We start from the raw sequence: 17829 nt of genomic DNA on the forward strand, positions 1-17829 counted from the left end.
GGTGAGTTTCCTCCAAGTTTTTTCCGTAAGCTTGGTGATACCAACGAACTAACGAGTTTGTTGTTTCTAATTAAAGTTTGGTGTCTTTAATTAAGTAGGAAACAGTTCCATCAGTCAACAGATCTAAAGAACCTAGTCCTAAAGATCTGCCCATCTCGGAGTATAAATGCGGGGATCGAATCGTCGATCTTTCAGATTTCAGTCCACTCCTTGACCACCTAGAGCTATTACGGCTCTAATGTTGAATTCTTTAGTCTTAGATAATCTTACAATTTAATTCTCTTATTATATTAACTGGTTTCTACACTTAGTTAACGATAAAAAGTTATCAGACTAGATCGAGGAAGCATCCGAGTCGGAACAATTTGTGATCTTTCGAAAGTGATCTACGGAAATGGTGATGTGCAAACGAAAGGAACAATGATTAAAATTAATTGATTATAATGAACTGAATAATAGTTTGATAGAGCTAATAAATACTACTAAATAATTAATGTTAGTCAATGAACTTGATATAATTATTATTCAAATGACTTAATTCATTAACTATGATTGAAACATTAATGATCAGCATAACGTAAAAGTGAAACAAAATATGAAATAAGTAATCCAAAATATATACTAATTTAATTTATGTGTAAATGGGCTAATTTAGTTTAAAACAGCAGTAAATGGTGATAAATCATTAAAGTGAATAAAATACACACCCTAAAATACACAAGTTTATTGGAACGCAAAATGTGATTGAAAACTCAGTGTTACTCAGAATTTGTCTTCCAAAATGGCTCCTTGGTTATGGATAGCAGCATTACTCTACAGCAGTCATGCTGCAGTACTCCCACCACCCTGGGCTGATGTCAGAAGAAACCCCTGCGCCTCCCGTCCGCGAGGATGGCTGATGCTGTACTGGCCTTCAGATGGAAAATGTTAAACAATATACAAGGTAGGTTATTTGACCTGCACGGAGTCTAAAAGTTAAGGTAGAGATAAATAAATAAATCAATAAATAAATCTTTGTTTGTTCCAATTACAACTTTGCTTAAAATTACCCTCGACCCCCAAATTAGGTTAACCCGTGTCATGGGGGTCAGTCTCTTCCCCAGATGTGCAATGACAATGATTCATATTCTTACTTTAGAGTGTGTATGAGCGCGCGCGTGTTTCGGTGTATGGGTTTGTGTATGTGTGTGTGTTTGTGTGTGTATGTGTTGTGTGAGTGAGTGTGTATATTCCTATTATAAGTAGGTATTAACGAATTTAAGCTTTAACGAAGCTTTTCAGTAGCTTAATAATTTAGGTTACTCAGTTTATTACTAACTCCGTGTATATTAGTATGCGTATTATAGTATTAATGGTTTTGTATAGATATTATCCCAAATTGCTAAATTGGCGTTGTGCAAATGTACTTCTTGTTTGGGGATGATGATGTGGAGGGAGATGTAATTGGAGGAGCGCAAGAACATCACCGATCAAAAAAACTATACCTACGTATTTTTTTCATTAATGATTTTAGTGGTTTAACGACATATTTTAATGGAGATAACGGGTACATTTACATATCACGATTAATTTGATGGTTTTATTTGTCGATATTTTGTACGGGACTGCAGTGCATGCGAGAGATGAAGTTCGAGCTGTCGAAATATCGACAATTAAAACCATCAAATTAATCGTGGTATGTACCCATTATTTACATTTATTTGAATATGTAAGTAGGTAAATAGGCATGCGCTTGACTGCTATCACATGAAAGTAGGTGATGATGCAGGCTACGGTGAAGCGCGCTTTTCTAGAACGTGTTTGAAGGAATACTCACTTTACCTAAGTATTTTAGCTATAATAACCAAGATGTACTCTCACTGAAAATAGCTCCAACACCAATTCGAGGCCAATCAGAGGCGATTACGATCATCAGATTGTGGTATGCCAGATAGTATCATTGATCGTAAACCATGATGTCAATCTACGGCGGTAGGCCCCCTGATTAAATCAAGATCAACCATTATTATGTAGTAGGTATTTAGTATTAACAGGTATTTAATTAATAACAACAATCCCCCAAGTAAACAACCGTATCAGTATGGGAACCGGTTTGGCCATCGGTTTCGGTGAGTAAGACCGTGACCGATTGATTCGTGACATGCTTCGCTCGCTCACTGACCCACTGCACTTATCCGTGTGTCATAACTCATAATGCTCATAACTCATTGTATGCTGCCACAGTTCACAACGGTTATGGAACTTGTAACAAAACACCGAGGCTTCACCTACCACTGGCATGTACATTTGGTAGGGACGAAACGACTAGATATATTAATGTTTTTTTTAATGAAAATATTACAATAAAACTTAAGGCTAGCCTTATCTAATTACTATACAAGCATGCCCGCGTGGTATGGTGGTAAGGTGCATTTCCGCGCTGGATTGGATAATCTGACGATTTCATGACACCCTAGCCTATTTTGACAGATGTCGATTCAGGATTAAACCGAGAGTTTCCTCACTGACCCACTGCACGTATCTGTGTGTCATAATGATCATAATAATTCATTGTCTGCTGCCACAGTTCACGACAGTTATGAAACTTATAAGTTGTAACAAAACGCCGAGGATTCGCATACACTGGCAGACGTCAAATGCTACCTACATTTGACGCTAGGTACCTAAAGGCTATGAAACGACTAGATATCTAGTTCCTTAATCTAAGGATTTTACGTCACCCCAGCCAAATATTTGACAGATGTCGATTCAGGATTAAACCGAGAGTTTACTCACTGACCCACTGCACTTATCCGTGTGTCATAACTCATAATGCTCATAATTCATTATCTGCTGCGATATAATAGCTCTTTCAGTATCTATTTGAGAATAGGTAGTTACATCACTGTTTGTGAAAATTTCTTTCTTAGGCTTCTTTATAGACGTGTTAGGCGATTTTGGAATAGGTTAAAACTTCAAGGTTGCGTCAGCGACATGCTGTTTTCTGGCTATGGAAAATTAATCTTAACTAACGAGCTGTTAAGCTGTGCAATGAGCTATGCTTGGAGTATCTCTACGTGATCAAATCAGAAATGTGGAGATCTGTAGGAGAACTAGAGTAACCGACATAGCTCAACGGGTTGGGAAGCTGATGTGGCATAGTTCGGAAAACGATATACATTGGGGTCCCAAGGTGCTGGAATGGCGATCTCGCACTGAAAGGCGTGGCGTTGGAAGACTCCCACTAGGTGGACCGACGACATCAGACGAGTCGGTGGGAGCCGCTGGATTCAGGCGTGTGGAAGTCCTTACAAGAGATCTATGTCCAGCAGTGGACGTCTATCGGTTGATGACGATGACGATAACTTGAATACCTACAAAGCAAAAGTAAGTAGGCATCTTCTAGGCAATCAAACAAACACACAAAAGTACAATTTGATAATAAGTAGGTAGGTACTTGGTTTTAAAAATAAAATAAAATTAGCCAATGATGACTAATATTCCCTTTTCCCCTCCAACTATGCATTAAGCTTGTGCTAGGAGTAGGTACGACAATAATAGTGCAACGGATGGGGTTTGAACCGCGACCAACAGGATTTCAGTCCGCTCCTTTAACCGTTGAGCTATTGAGGCTCTCAATAAGTTAAGATAATACTTAGTTATGTACTTATGCTAAAATACGGAAACGTTAATTTGATATACGTACCAACAGTTACGCAGTTTCCTTAGTTACGTAGTTTGCCTCTGGCCTCATCACTGCACTTCAGAGTTGATGCGTTGATATCTCTCTCGTGGATCTAATGTCCTTCAAGATAAGGCCCACAGATGTTGTTAGCTTGTTGTTAGGGTAATTTTGTTGTGCATGCGAATGGCATGCGGTCATTCTCAGTTTACGACACGAGTTTATATATCGAGATACATGCAGTAGGTACTTAGTTATTGTCGTAACACTTTTTTGTAATCTTAAATCTTAAAACCCTGTTGACCCACTTACAGCGTTGCCAGACGTCCCGAAGCGTACCTAATGAAGATAAGCGCGCGATTTTTGCTATATATATTGTCACGTCAAATTAACACAAAGCAATATTAAACCATACATATAAACCTTCCTCTTGAATCACTCTGTCTATTGGTAAAAACCGCATTAAAATCCGTTGTGTAGTTTAAAAGATCTACGCCTTCATACATACATACATACAGACAGCGGGAAGCGACTTTATTTTATACTATGCAGAGAAGAGATTCTGTGGTACTGTCGTAAAGCTCCGTAGTGAATGTACACAGAAGTGGCACAGGGTTCAAGGAAGGTTCAAGGGTTATACTTATTATGCAAGGAACCTAGGCAGTAATTGGCACCGATTCCGTTGTCTTTCTTTAAACTAAGACTATCTGCATCCTTTTCTTTTTAATATTGCTAAAAAGGGACGGAACATGAATTTTAGATTTAAATACTTCCTTACTCTAAATTTTAGTGACTGGCAGCTAAAGTCATTTAACAGCTCTGAATCAAATTTAAAACTGTCAAACTCTATCTATTCTTTTCTAAATGCATTTAGTAAGAAGAGGATGCGAATACTCTAAAAATTAGGTGTGCACAGAATCAGTACCACTGTCTGTACAATATCGCCTTTCAAGATAATATTAAATTCCTGGGAAACATGAAGCCTTAATAAATATGATAGTAATAGGTATTATTGTTATTCATTTTGTTTTACTTTGGAGCATAGGGCGAATGGGCCTAGTGGTTAGGATGTCCGGCTCCTATTCGGAAGGCCGGGGGTTCGATACTGGGCACGCACCTCTAACTTTTCGGAGTTATGTGAGTTTTAATTATGTAATTAAATATCACTTGCTTTAACGGAAAACATCGTGACGAAACCGGCATGCCTGAGAGTTCTAATGTTTTCAAAGGCGTGTGAAGTCTACCAATCCGCACTTGGTCAGCGTGCTCTGTAGTGAGTCGGTGATGGGTTGATCATGATGAAGATGATAGGGCGAATACTCCTGGGTCTTACCTTCTTTGTAAGTAGGACATAACTAGCATTGTGCTAGCATCCCAGGGAAGGACATAAGCTACTTTTTATCCCTGAAAATCAAAGAATTCCCATGGGATTTTGAAAAGTTAAATCCACACGGACAAAGTCGCGGGCATTAGCTAGTAAGTTATATTCTCTCCACGTAAGATCAGTGGCTATAGAATATGTAGTACATTCATACCGTGCACTGTTTAACAGCATATTATATCAGTTGCCGAAATAATGGTTTACGTAACTGTTAACTTTATTCAGGTGAGTTAGTGAAGATAATCGCTTGACATTTTCCTGTGCATTCTTGTATCGCATGCGTGACTTCCGGCCTACGAAGTACGAATGTAGGCTTAAGACGATTACAAAAAATATAATATAGCTTCTTCCCCATATGAAAGCGAATTATTGTATTATGGCGGTTGCCACAGATGCAACTAGATTCAATCGATAACGTTTCATGACGTAGTTCCGAACAAATGTACCGCCGACAGTACTCGCACACAGTTTTCTGCAATCTGGACTATATATCATAGCATATGATATACCAAATTTATTAGCAGATAGGGCATCTAAAGGCTCTAATGTCAAAAATCTTCCAGTGATCCAACTGACAGTAATTGGACTCCGATTTTCCAACAATTATTTATAACTTCTATTTCAGAAAGGCCATCCATGTTCAGAAACCCAGGAGCTAAGTCCAGGGCGTTTAGGTGGACGGACGGTCGCGGAGTGCAAGTGTCCTCCTGGTACAGCCCAGCTTCCTCACACGAAGACGTGCCATAAGCTGTTCGAACGAGGGCCTTGCAGACATGGCGAGTACTTCGCCCCCGTCGAAGAGTCCTTCAACATGCGAGGGTAGGTAAGCATCTGGAAACAGTCTTTTTTAATTTATTTACATCAACAACTTCATACTATAAAACTGTCAAATATTCAAATTCACTGTTACATTATAACTTAAAGCTGGCCTTATCTAATTACTGTACACATCATGCCCATGTGGAATGGTGCCAAGAATATTGGTATTACTGGTTGCATTCCCGCGCTGGGCAGCCAGGCTGATCCTTGCCGCCTTATTCCGAAAAGTAAAATAAATACGGGCCCTCTTGCTCTATTTTGTATTGAATTTAAAACATGATTCAAAGAAAATACTGGTAAAATATGTCTAGCATACTAAGGTAAATATTAAGGTCAGTTACGTCAAGTTTTGGTTTTACCAAATTGCCTATCATGGTGTTACTAACATGACTAATTTTGACCTTCTTTGTATTCCAGTGAACGGCAGGGCATGTGCGTGCGGCCGCAACAGTGCGCCGACGAGACCTTGCTCTACTGGCCTCCTGACGGCCGCTGCTACTACAGGCTCACTCAAGGCCCTTGCTATCCTGGCTCCATATTGGACTTGGGTGATGACGGACTGGCTAATTGTACAGTAAGTCTTGTACTAAACAATTAAAGCAGTATTCTACTGGCCTCCTGACGGCCGCTGCTACTACAGGCTCACTCAAGGCCCTTGCTATCCTGGCTCCATATTGGACTTGGGTGATGACGGACTGGCTAATTGTACAGTAAGTCTTGTACTAAACAATTAAAGCAGTATTCTACTGGCCTCCTGACGGCCGCTGCTACTACAGGCTCACTCAAGGCCCTTGCTATCCTGGCTCCATATTGGACTTGGGTGATGACGGACTGGCTAATTGTACAGTAAGTCTTGTACTAAACAATTAAAGCAGTATTCTACTGGCCTCCTGACGGCCGCTGCTACTACAGGCTCACTCAAGGCCCTTGCTATCCTGGCTCCATATTGGACTTGGGTGATGACGGACTGGCTAATTGTACAGTAAGTCTTGTACTAAACAATTAAAGCAGTATTCTACTGGCCTCCTGACGGCCGCTGCTACTACAGACTCACTCAAGGGCCTTAATGCTATCGTGGCTCCATATTGGATCTGGGTGATGACGGATTGGTTGATTGTACTGAAGCCATAAGATTGCCTATAGCGATTTAAGTAGTTTTTCTACTTCTTCGAACTCAATTTCTGCTCTTTTACGTTCCAGTGTACTTCAGACAGTTCTCACTATTGGGAATTGGACGGTGGGTGCTATGCGCATTACTCGCGTGGACCCTGTGAGCGTGGGCAGTTGTTCCTGCCAGGCGGCCGCTGCGGGTGCGACCCTCAACTGCCCCACTACCACAATGCCACTGCTGGGTGCTATGAACTTGGTAAGACTTGGCTTTTCACTACCCTCGTTTCAATATCAATCCTTATTATTGGGAAGTAGACGGAAGCTGTTACGCGTTCTACTAGCGAATTTCTAGTGAGCCGCGTGTGATCTCGATTACAATCGCGCCTGATGGAAAGCGAATAGCGATGTGGATCCATACTCAATTGCATAATGAGCACTATTATACCCTTTAGCGTATGTACCCTGTTTGTTTACCCTAGTTTGTGCAGAGATCCAAATCATCACTTGCACACAGTAAGCACTGAACGCAGAACAGCAAAATCAGAACAGCTTTAGCTACAGCGCTACAGTGGGACCAAATCTAAAACCATCTTCATTTCCTCAAGTCCACCTTCCTTACTACCGAAGTACTACGAGAAGCTAATCTACATTCATTTACTTATTATTATTTGAGCCTTGATACTTAATTCAACGGTTGGAGCGGACTGAAATCCGAAAAGTCGCCGGTTCAAATCCCACCCGTTGCATTATTGTCGTACCTATCCTAGACCCTAGCAAAAGCTTTGCACTTAATTGTAGGGGAAATAGGAATATTATTCAGCATGATAAACTTGGCTGATTCTTTAAAAAAATACTTATTATTACCAACTTACAGAAAAATATCAGAACAATTTTTTTCCATTACAGATTCTTTAGGACCCTGCGCCAAAGGTCACTTGTTTGCGATCACCGAGGTGTCAGAAAATGGTTCTCGCGCTGAGTGCAGATGTAAGAACTTCCACGCACGTGCAGACGATGGGGCGTGCTACAGGCTCTATACCAGAGGCCCGTGTGCAGAGGACGAAATGATTTCCAGAGGAGGACGTTGTGTTAGGGTGAGAAGATGTAAAGAATTCCATATGAATCGTAATAGGCTGGATTTATATCAGAACTTTAAATGACGAAACAGAAATGGGTTGGGTTCCTAGATTTGTCCGCATTTTACTTGACTAACGGCCGAAATTAGTAATCAATCTATCTTTAATTTGGCGATAAGTTACTTGGCGATGTTTTTGATTGTCAAAAAAGATCATACGATTTTTGAGAAATAATAACTTTGCTAATTTAGGGAAGTACTTATTGACAGATTGCAGATATGATTCGGCCGTCAGTTACATTTTACAGTTATTCTTAGATATGTTATGGCAAATAACGGATACCGATAGGATGGTTTAATGTGCTCCCCGAGGCATGGAGAAACCGAAAAGCTAAATTCACTCACAGTTCACAGCTATAGTACGCGACAGGTCGAGATGACAATCGGGATATGGGGCAGGGGGACCCGTGCTATCCCGTACCTGGTATGAGGCGAGTGCCCGCGCTTCATACCCCGATTGCTACCCGTACTATAGGTCACTACGTCCCTACTAAGCCTCATATTATGTCTCATTGACGATTCCAGGTGCCATGCGGCAGAGGACGTCTCTATGTGCCAGAAAGGCGTCGCTGCTACCGGCCTGGCGTGGCGGAACCTTGCCGTGCGGGCGAACACCTCGCCTTCGACTTCGACGCCCGACCCGCGCTCGACGGGATCAGCCACAACGGAGTGTGTGTTTGTGGGAACCAGCCCTGCGTTCAGAAGGAGGTAAAAATGCTCTTGTCTTTACGGCATACTGCATTATTCTTGGAGTTGGAACCTTTATTCGGGTTGTGCCACATATCACACAGTTTATTCCGGCGCTTCTTCTGCTTGAGGCTTGTTGGCTTTTATGCTCAAGTGGAGGCAGCGCCGGGATAACCAACTCTTAGGTAGGCATAACATGTGATGTGTAGCACAATTTAAGAAATAAACATTTATCTCTTTTCTTTCTGTCAAAGAACCTAGCAAGGTTAGCAAAAATAACCGGATAACTTTAATCCTTAACCAACTCTTGAGGGCAAAGTCAAAGTATGTTGTCAAAGTAAGTAAGTTATAGATCGGTCATAAAGACGCGAGCCGTGATGGCATTGGACTATTGGACGATGAAGGCAAGGAACACAATGGTATAATCACTAATCGTCCTTAAGTTTTATGCAAAAATAAAGCAGGAGTTTGGATTGATGTCCCTTTTGGAGCAGTGGTGAGCGTTACGGTTTTAATAAGTGAAAAGTCCCGACTCTCGGTTTAAATTACTGGGAGGGGCAATTTGGGAATTTACAATTACTAAATTGTCTCTGGTCTGACCTGACCTGGCTTAGACTGTGGCTCTACCACGCTACTATCAAAGCCGCGCTGTTAATCCCTCTGCCGTGGTCCGTAACAATGTTGTATAGAAAGTTAGAAACCTTTTAGGGGTATGGGTTTGATAAAAACTGCCATATCTAGTGAAGATGTGAAATTAATGCTGCAATGAGGAAGTTTCAGGGCAACGTTCGATAAAATTTTCATAGATGGCGCCGAATACTACCACCACTAAAGACGAAAAATAATACCTCTAGGTATCTATATGATCTATGCTTTAGGTCGTGTGAATCCTTACATTTCTTTCCCGATGCAAAATTAATTAATTAGTTCTATTATAGTTCACCGATTTTGTGGGGAAGAAACGTGCACGCTAGCTGTTACGCACGCTTCATCTATGTCATTGATTGACACGACCTAAACGTTAAAGCATAGATCATATAGATATAGGTATTATTTTTCGTTTTTAGTGGTGGTAGTATTTTAGCGCCATCTATGAAAATTTTATCGAACGTTGGCTAGATACTTCCTCATTCAGTTCTTTAAAAATATTGTGATAAATATTTAGGCCTCTTGTTTTGCTCTTCCAGATGTCAGCCTGTTCGTTACGCAAGGGTACAGGAATATTCAACGGAGCATGTCATATCCTCCACGCGCAAGGCCCGTGCCCCGCCGGCTCCTGGCTCACCAGGGACAGCAGTGGGCTGACACATTGCCAGTGCAAACCTGGCGGTAATTGTACAAAGGAAATGGAGAATAGTTGATGAACAAAGTAACTTTGAAATAAATTTACTAAAGACTTTGAATGTACGTTGACTCTGACCAACTAATTACTATAATTGTGATGTCTCTAGTGAAGTATTATTGTACGGGAGCGGTGTGCAGGCTCGACCGTACCAAAGGGGAGATCTCCCACCGAGCGGTTAGTTGTGCTCGGTAGCGCCAGCTGGGCCGACGGTTATGTCTTGAAACTTCTATATATAGTCCAGATTGCAGAAAACTCCGTTAGTGCGATTACTATCGGCGGTACATTTGTTCGGGACTACGTCATCGATTGAACAGCGCCATCTAGTTTCTATTGTGGTAACCGCCACATTATCATAAACTAGATGATGCCCGCGACTTTGTTCGCGTGGATTTAGGTTTTTAGAAATCCCGTGGGAACTTGATGATTTTTCCGGATAAAAAGTAGCCTATGTTACTCTCCAGGCCTTTGACTATTATACCCATGCAAAAATCACGCCAATCCGTTGCTCCGTTGCGGCGTGATTGAAGGACAAACCAACAAACCTATAAACCAACAAACAAACACACTTTCGCATTTAAAATAAGGGTACTGATTTTGAATTCAGGACTAATAGTAAGCAAAATAGCGGTTAACTATTCGGGGGTCGAGACTCCGATTTCGTCAGTGGCGTGCACAGGGTACAAGGGTAGGCATTGGTTCAATAGTTACCTATTTACTGGAATGTCATAATGAATAAGCATTGATCTATTTCAAATAGGGTAAACGACACTGGATTCCGGGCACGCACCTCTAACTTTTCGCAGCCATGTGCGTTTCAACGGTGCAAAGGAAAACATCGTAAAAAAACTTCCATGCTTGAAATGAATGCTCAATGATGTCTGAAGGCTGCCAATCCGCACTCGGTCAGCGTGGTAGACTATGGTCTGAAACAAGAATGGCGATACTCGCTATCGTAGGTAAGTAAGATAACCAGCCCCCCCCCCCCCCGATTGTGTAAGAAAACGTATTCATCGTTATTGTAATCGACAAAAAATTCTTCTCTTTGATTGGTTGATTCGCTGTTTACATTTTTAACAGCCAATCAGAGGGCAGAATTTGTTGACGATTACGATAACGATGAAATCGTTATTCTTACACAATTGGGGGGGGGGCTGATCTCTATCCTGTGGTAGGTATTTGGTTATAACTACGGTCAAAAACCAATCTACCCGTAATCAGTCGATAGCAATGTTGTTATATTTTGTTATTGATATAGATATTTTGTGGTGGCCAAGAAGCGTATACTTAGGTTGATTACATTAATTTCTGCCGTTAGTCTATTTCATGGCGATGTTTAAATTATGTATTTAATAATTTCGATATGAATAAAACGATTACCTTGTTTATGGTCATTTATTTTTCCTTCATTTTTCTTCTTACACAATACAGTTTGTCCTACAGTTAATATCGTACAAAAATAGTCAAAGAATACGTTTAAACTAAATACGTGATGTTTGGCTTACGAGTTAAACATAATTATAATTCAGTCATATTTTCTTTACCCTCATTTTTCCTTTAATTTCGTCTGTGATTTTCCTGAAAAAAAATATTATTTTTATCTTTCAGTAAATAGGTACATACATTCATTACAGTCAAGGGATAACTGAACTAAATTAAAAAAAAATTAAGCTACTTACCAAAATATATCCTATACACTTGATTGAAGGGCATTTCGACAGCAACCGTTGCAACTATTGATATTAAAAACACTGCTGCCATTTCGGGGATGTGGAACTGAAACAATTAAAAATATTGTTTCTATATTATCATCACTCATCAGGAACTCTTGAAGCCTGAGGCTTGCAAACGGGGGCATCCCTTGACCCAGGCTAAACTTAATTTTTCCCTAAGCTTAGTAAAATTTTTAGCCTTTTCTATAATACTTAGTGGACAGATTTCATTTTAATTTGCTTTCAAAAATCAAAGAGTTCCCACGAGATTTCAATAAACCCAAATCCTTGCGGACGAAGTCGTTGGCATCATCTAGTGTATAATAAAATTGTAACTAAGTAATGGCGGTGGTTTTCTCGGTTAAAATGCATGGAAAGCAGTCCTTATTAGTTAGTATTTGTGATCTTTTTGTCTTCATGTTTTGTTCTTTGTTGTTTTTGGGTTTTTTTTTCTGTACGTTTGTTTTGTGTTGTTGTGTTTTGTATAATTGTAAACTGTGCACTTGAAAGATTATTATTATTACTAGCTTATGCTCGCGACTTCGTCCGCGTGGACTACAAAAATTTCAAACCCCTATTTTACCCCCTTGGGTGTTGAATTTTCAAAAATCCTTTCTTGCCATTGCATGCCAAATTTCAGCCCGATCCGTCCAGTAGTTTGAGCTGTGCGTTGATAGATCAGTCAGTCAGTCAGTCACCTTTTCCTTTTATATATTTAGATTACTAACAAGTAGAAAAGGCGTATAGTGCTCGGCGTGTCGCTGTATGCCGACGTTGTAGAAGAAGACGGGGAACTGGGTGAGGTAGACGCCGTACGCGATCTTGTTGAAGAACTTGAACATCGGCGACTCCACAAACCACGTGCCCACACCTTGAAAAAAAAAACAATTTTGTTTAGAAATCACTTGTTGCGGACATGTAGCTCACGTGATGTAGCGTCAAATGACGTGACTGAAACTTGGGTCATTGAAACAAAAAAAAAAACAAAAACCCGACTGCAGTTTGCAATTCATTATTTTGGCGTCAAGGCCCTAAGGGTAGAGGTTTGGCAACCGTGAACTGACTAGGATAGTTTCACTTACCAGCATAGTCGTTACAGATGCACCAATGCGCGATGCACATGAACACGCCCCACAGTATGGGCGTGAAGGCAGCGAACAGCGCTGCATCAAAGCGTTCGTACTGGTAGCCCTCAAGGCCCTGCCGGTAGGGGCTGGCGACCGTGAACGCGCCCAACGCAAAGCATACTGCCCAGGCTAGTCTTACTTGGCTCTGAGAAAGTAGCAATTTAAATGTAAGGTAACAGCAATAAAGAGAGTTACTAAGACATATCAAAACGTATCGCCTGCTGCCGAATCAAGCGGAGCATACAACACTCATCGAACGTAGGTACAGTACGGGGCCGAAAGTAATGTACATCGGCCATTAGAATGACATTTCTGCTTTGTAGAGCGTTGTCTCTGTCACTCCTACCTATATGACGTTTTGTCCAACCAAAGGGGCATGGGTTTAATAAAAACTGCCATACCCATTCCAGGTTAGCCCGCTTCCATCTTAGACTGCATCATCACTTACCACCAGGTGAGATTGCAGTCAAGGGCTAACTTATATGTATCTGAATAAAAAAAAACTACTAGAGTAGGCACTCAGGTTTCACACATGACATTCTGCGTATCCATATGCAGATATGAGGCGCCGCAGATGTAAAGAAGTGACAGGTGAGTAAACTTTAGCCCCAATAAGCTATGATTTTTATTCAGATTCTCATTCAAAATACCTCATTCAAATAATAAACCGTGTTTAAAAATTAAATACCTATTACCTACTTACTTAATATGAATCAAAAGCAGTAATTTTAAAATGAAACCACACTCATATTATACTCACATCACTGAGATTAATGCGCGATCGTTTGGATTTAATGAAATACGCCATAATAACGCCAATCAAGTAAATAGTGGCGCGGTGCGTCGGCAGAATGTAGGAGTATCGCGCTGCGTCCAATAATTTCTGAACACTGAAAAAGAGTAAAATAATATTATTTGTATCTGTTTGTTTGCTGAACTGGTTATAAAGCTAATATTCGAAACAAATACTTTTTATGTTACTTTTCAACGTAAGAAACAATAGGTATGAATAGGGCGTCTTCAAATTTGTCGCAAAGTCGCCACGCGCAGGCAGTGCTGCCACCACGCTGCTTTGTTAGGGCGCATTCTGTCGCGCGGAGGCAGCGCGCCTCCAGCGCTGCAGTCGCACTGCTTTGTAAATTCATGTAATTTTCATACAATTTCAAAAGATGAAAAGACACGCGGGCGTAGCGCTGCAGTCACGCGATTTATTTATATGGATTTACAAATCAGTACCCGTAGTATAAGATTTTACGTCACACCAAACGTTGCTAGAATTCGACAGTCGAAACACTTCTGCGTTATAGTAAACTGGATCTTAAATGCCTTGTTTTAAAGCTCAAGTTTGTCTACACATCTACAGCCAGCGCTCCAAGCGGAAACGATGCGAAATTAAAATCAGTGGCATTGATTTTTTTACTTCAATTGAAGGCTCTTTAGGTCCATTTTACTTTGATGTTATTGTGTTTCGATTCTCGAATTCTAGGAACGTTTGGTGAGACGTAAAATCTTATACTACGGGTACAGAGCTGCAGCCACGCTTCTTCCGCGCGGTACTTTGCGACAAATTTGAAGGCGCCCTTATTAATGTTTAGTTGCAATAGGGGCCGATCATGTTTTTCGTTCTCTACGAGAAGAAAACGCTGGGTACCTATTAGTAGCGTTGCAATGGCTACCCGAGGGACAATGGAGATCAGGTTGTCCAACTAATGGAAACTGCTGAAAGGGTCAATCGAGATGTCGAATCTAGGGTCAGTACCTAGATGAGTAGGTACCCTGCGGAATTTGGGAAGTAGCAGTGGTAAAAATAATTTTCCTCGGAGAGGAATAACACTAACATCCGATTATTAAGTGGACTATTCTAAGCCTTTGCCTTTTTCTAAACCCGTTTTCCCTTAACCAGTTGTGGAGTTCACCACAGTAAAACTAGTATAGCCTGTAAACTTACTAAGTATACATAGTAGTTTTGTAACTAGTAGACTGGTTTATAAAAACAAGCAAAACCTGGATAAATACCGGGAAGGTTATAAACACCGGAGGCATGCTTGGTCCAAGATGAAGCTATGGCAAGTACATTATACAAACCCAAATTCCATTTACAAATTTACAATACGACATTATAGTTAGGCACTAAGACCTATCCAGGTTCATGCCTAAATCCGGACCCGAGGCGGGTTTCAATTGAATGTAAAAATAAAAAATAGTTTTTGTGTTAGATTTTAGGAGGTCGCGGTCGTCGTTCCAAAAGGAAAATATTCTAACTCGGTCGAGGGTGTATTGTTCGAAAAAGTTCTTTTAGGTTTTTGTTTGAATGGTGTTTGAACATTTCAACTTCGTATGACCATCGAGCTAGTTTAAAACTCTATTCTAGATGGTCGATAGAGATATTCTAACTTAAAATTGAACGGCCCACTTCTAACTTTTCCATTATAATTTTTTAAATCTGATTTTTAAGGGACTTTTATAGATGACCTGAGCGATTACCTACTAGCACAGTTCACTCTCTAGTCTAGTCTAGTCTAGTGGCTACTATGGGCGGGAAAACTCGTGATTTGTCATCTCTGCCTAAACAAAAATTTTGGCCGATTAACGAGTGTCACGTTTCTAACACTAAAATATACACACGGTCAATATACGTACGAAGTTATACGAACGTATATACGAAATTATAGTAAAACGAATACGAAGTTATAGTGAAAAATAGGTAGGTATGTAAACAAGAAATATAGAAGTATTCTAATTTAAAAAAATGTAACATTTCGCGAAATTCGTAACATTTTGTTAACATAAATTACATTTATTTACTCGCTACCCAACTTAAAATACATACTAATTCAGGTGTTTACACGGCAAAGCATCAAAAACGTATTACTTGTGTATTTTAACATTTTCATTACTGCTATGTAAATTTTCGCAATACGTACAAGTACAACTTAGCTATTTATTTTATACGTGTCAACAAACAAATTTAACAGGGACTCAAATAATACAGAATGTAACCACAACGGTGACAAAAACGAAGACAGGTAAAAGTAATGTTGATTATTGATATAGTACCACAAAAAAAAAAAAAACGCGAAGAAATATATAAAAAATCCTATATTTTGTAAAAGTTCACGATATTATATTGCAAATAAAACATCTTACTGACGCTACGAACTTTCCATAAGTATAAGTACTTATTATATGAATGTTCATTTACAAGATTAAATCAACTAACTTTGTTTTCAACCAAAGCCAGGTAAGCTTTTACATTTTGTAAAAATAATAAATTGTTTTCATTGGTTTGTTTTGGTAGCTGGTATCTTTATGGACTGAAATCTTTATGCTCCAAAGTCCGCACGATAGGACGATTACATTGTTTGTTCTGTATTGTATAATATGATTTAGGATTTAGCGAATCACTTATACGATATTTGCCGGTCATGTTGACCGAGACTATACCGACTGGTACAATAATATTTGCTGTTCCAATAAATATAAAGTTGTTATCCCTTATTTATACAAATGGTAACAGATTAATAACATTGTGTACCTACATACCTAGGTAATATATGGTTCGGTTAACAGAATTATTGGTTATTCATTTCAGTCGGCTTGCCTTTGGTGTCAGAGTATTTAGTATTTTAGTATTTCTTAGTTTTTTTTTTTTTAAAGAATATTAGCCATACTAAATGACTAATATTCCCCCTTCCTCTCCAATTAAGCGCCAGGCTTGTGCTAGGAGTAGGTACGACAATAGTGCAACGGGCGGGATTTGAACCGTCGACCTTTCGGTTTTCAGTCCACTCCTATACCGGTTGAGCTATTGAGGCTCTAAGTAAATATAATATTTACATGTTATATTTAGATTTGTAAAGATTAGTCTTCTTCTAAATATATAAAACTGACTGACTGATCTATCAACGCACAGCTCAAACTACAGGACGGATCAGGGTAAAATTTGACATGCAGATGGCTATTATGACGTAGACATCCGCTAAGAATGTATTTTTGAAAATTCAACCTCTAAGGGGGTAAAATAGGGGTTCGAAATTTGAGTAGTCCGCGTGGACGAAGTCGCGGGTATAAGCTAGTTACAAGATAAAGTAAAACAGCACTAAAACCTGACTAGGTCTACATATTATTTGCTCTGAGCGACTACTATTAAACACACGAAATAGGATGGTGAGAACTCCCACTAGACCTACCTACTTAGTAGTAGGATTCATTAATACTGATATCATCGATGCTGAAATATTATAGTCAAATTGTTTTTCTGTCGCTTGATTTTTATTTGAACTCATTTTCTCCTCTTTCATTTTAACCACTCGATACGACAGCAAAAATTCAGAGACCACAATAATTCAGAACGCACATAACTCTAATTAGAGGTAGGTACGTGCGCGGGATCGAATCCCGACCTCCGATTAGCAGGCGGACGTCCTAACCACTAGGCTGTCACGGCAACAAATTTACATACTAAAATCATAACCCTTTCTTTTTACTTTGCCGTAGTCGGGTAAAAAACAATACTCACGAGATTCCATAATACACGAACATGCTGATGTCGTACCAGTGGATCGCGAGGTATCTGAGGACGGTGGAAGCTGTGGCTACGCCCAGGATGAGAGCCAGGCCGGCAGTTCTGAACTTCCACAGCAGCAACATGAGAGGAAGCGTGGCCACGTAAAGCTGCATGTCCATGCCGATTTGGTGAGTGTGGGTTAAGCACTGTGGAAGAAGAGAAAGGTAGAAATGTTGGCGCAAGAGTTGACGCGCAATGATGGTTAAATGCCAATGGAGCCTGAGCTTCCATAAATTTTGATATGGCAGTAATTTTCCTACTTAGGTAACTAGTATTAGGAAAACTTAA

At 40.0% G+C, this 17829-nt stretch overlaps 3 protein-coding genes across 3 annotated transcripts in view; 1 reads left to right on the plus strand and 2 right to left on the minus strand.

Moving 5' to 3' along the window:
• LOC117982930 (neurotrimin-like) overlaps positions 1-17829 on the minus strand; it is a 563100-nt gene that overhangs the window by 48318 nt on the left and 496953 nt on the right. The gene's annotated exons all lie outside the window — the stretch shown is intronic.
• LOC117983006 (uncharacterized) lies at positions 210-10883 on the plus strand. Its single transcript, XM_034969460.2, is given in 7 exon segments — positions 210-943; positions 5668-5861; positions 6279-6435; positions 7062-7227; positions 7878-8065; positions 8632-8814; positions 9981-10883. Coding segments are annotated over 7 exon segments (1224 nt in total). The 5' UTR covers positions 210-781; the 3' UTR covers positions 10155-10883.
• Positions 11517-17829, minus strand: part of LOC117983005 (nose resistant to fluoxetine protein 6-like) — a 28995-nt gene continuing 22682 nt past the window's right edge. Inside the window, exons 7-12 of the mRNA XM_034969459.2 lie at positions 17494-17687; positions 13735-13864; positions 12930-13119; positions 12576-12718; positions 11815-11911; positions 11517-11713 (exon numbers count right to left, since the gene is read on the minus strand). Coding sequence (XP_034825350.1) covers positions 11682-11713; positions 11815-11911; positions 12576-12718; positions 12930-13119; positions 13735-13864; positions 17494-17687 — 786 coding nt within the window. The 3' untranslated portion in view covers positions 11517-11681. The remainder of the gene's footprint in view (positions 11714-11814; positions 11912-12575; positions 12719-12929; positions 13120-13734; positions 13865-17493; positions 17688-17829) is intronic.

The sequence above is a fragment of the Maniola hyperantus genome, chromosome 6 (genome assembly GCF_902806685.2).
Source record: "Maniola hyperantus chromosome 6, iAphHyp1.2, whole genome shotgun sequence".
In the NCBI taxonomy this organism is placed as follows: domain Eukaryota; kingdom Metazoa; phylum Arthropoda; class Insecta; order Lepidoptera; family Nymphalidae; genus Maniola; species Maniola hyperantus.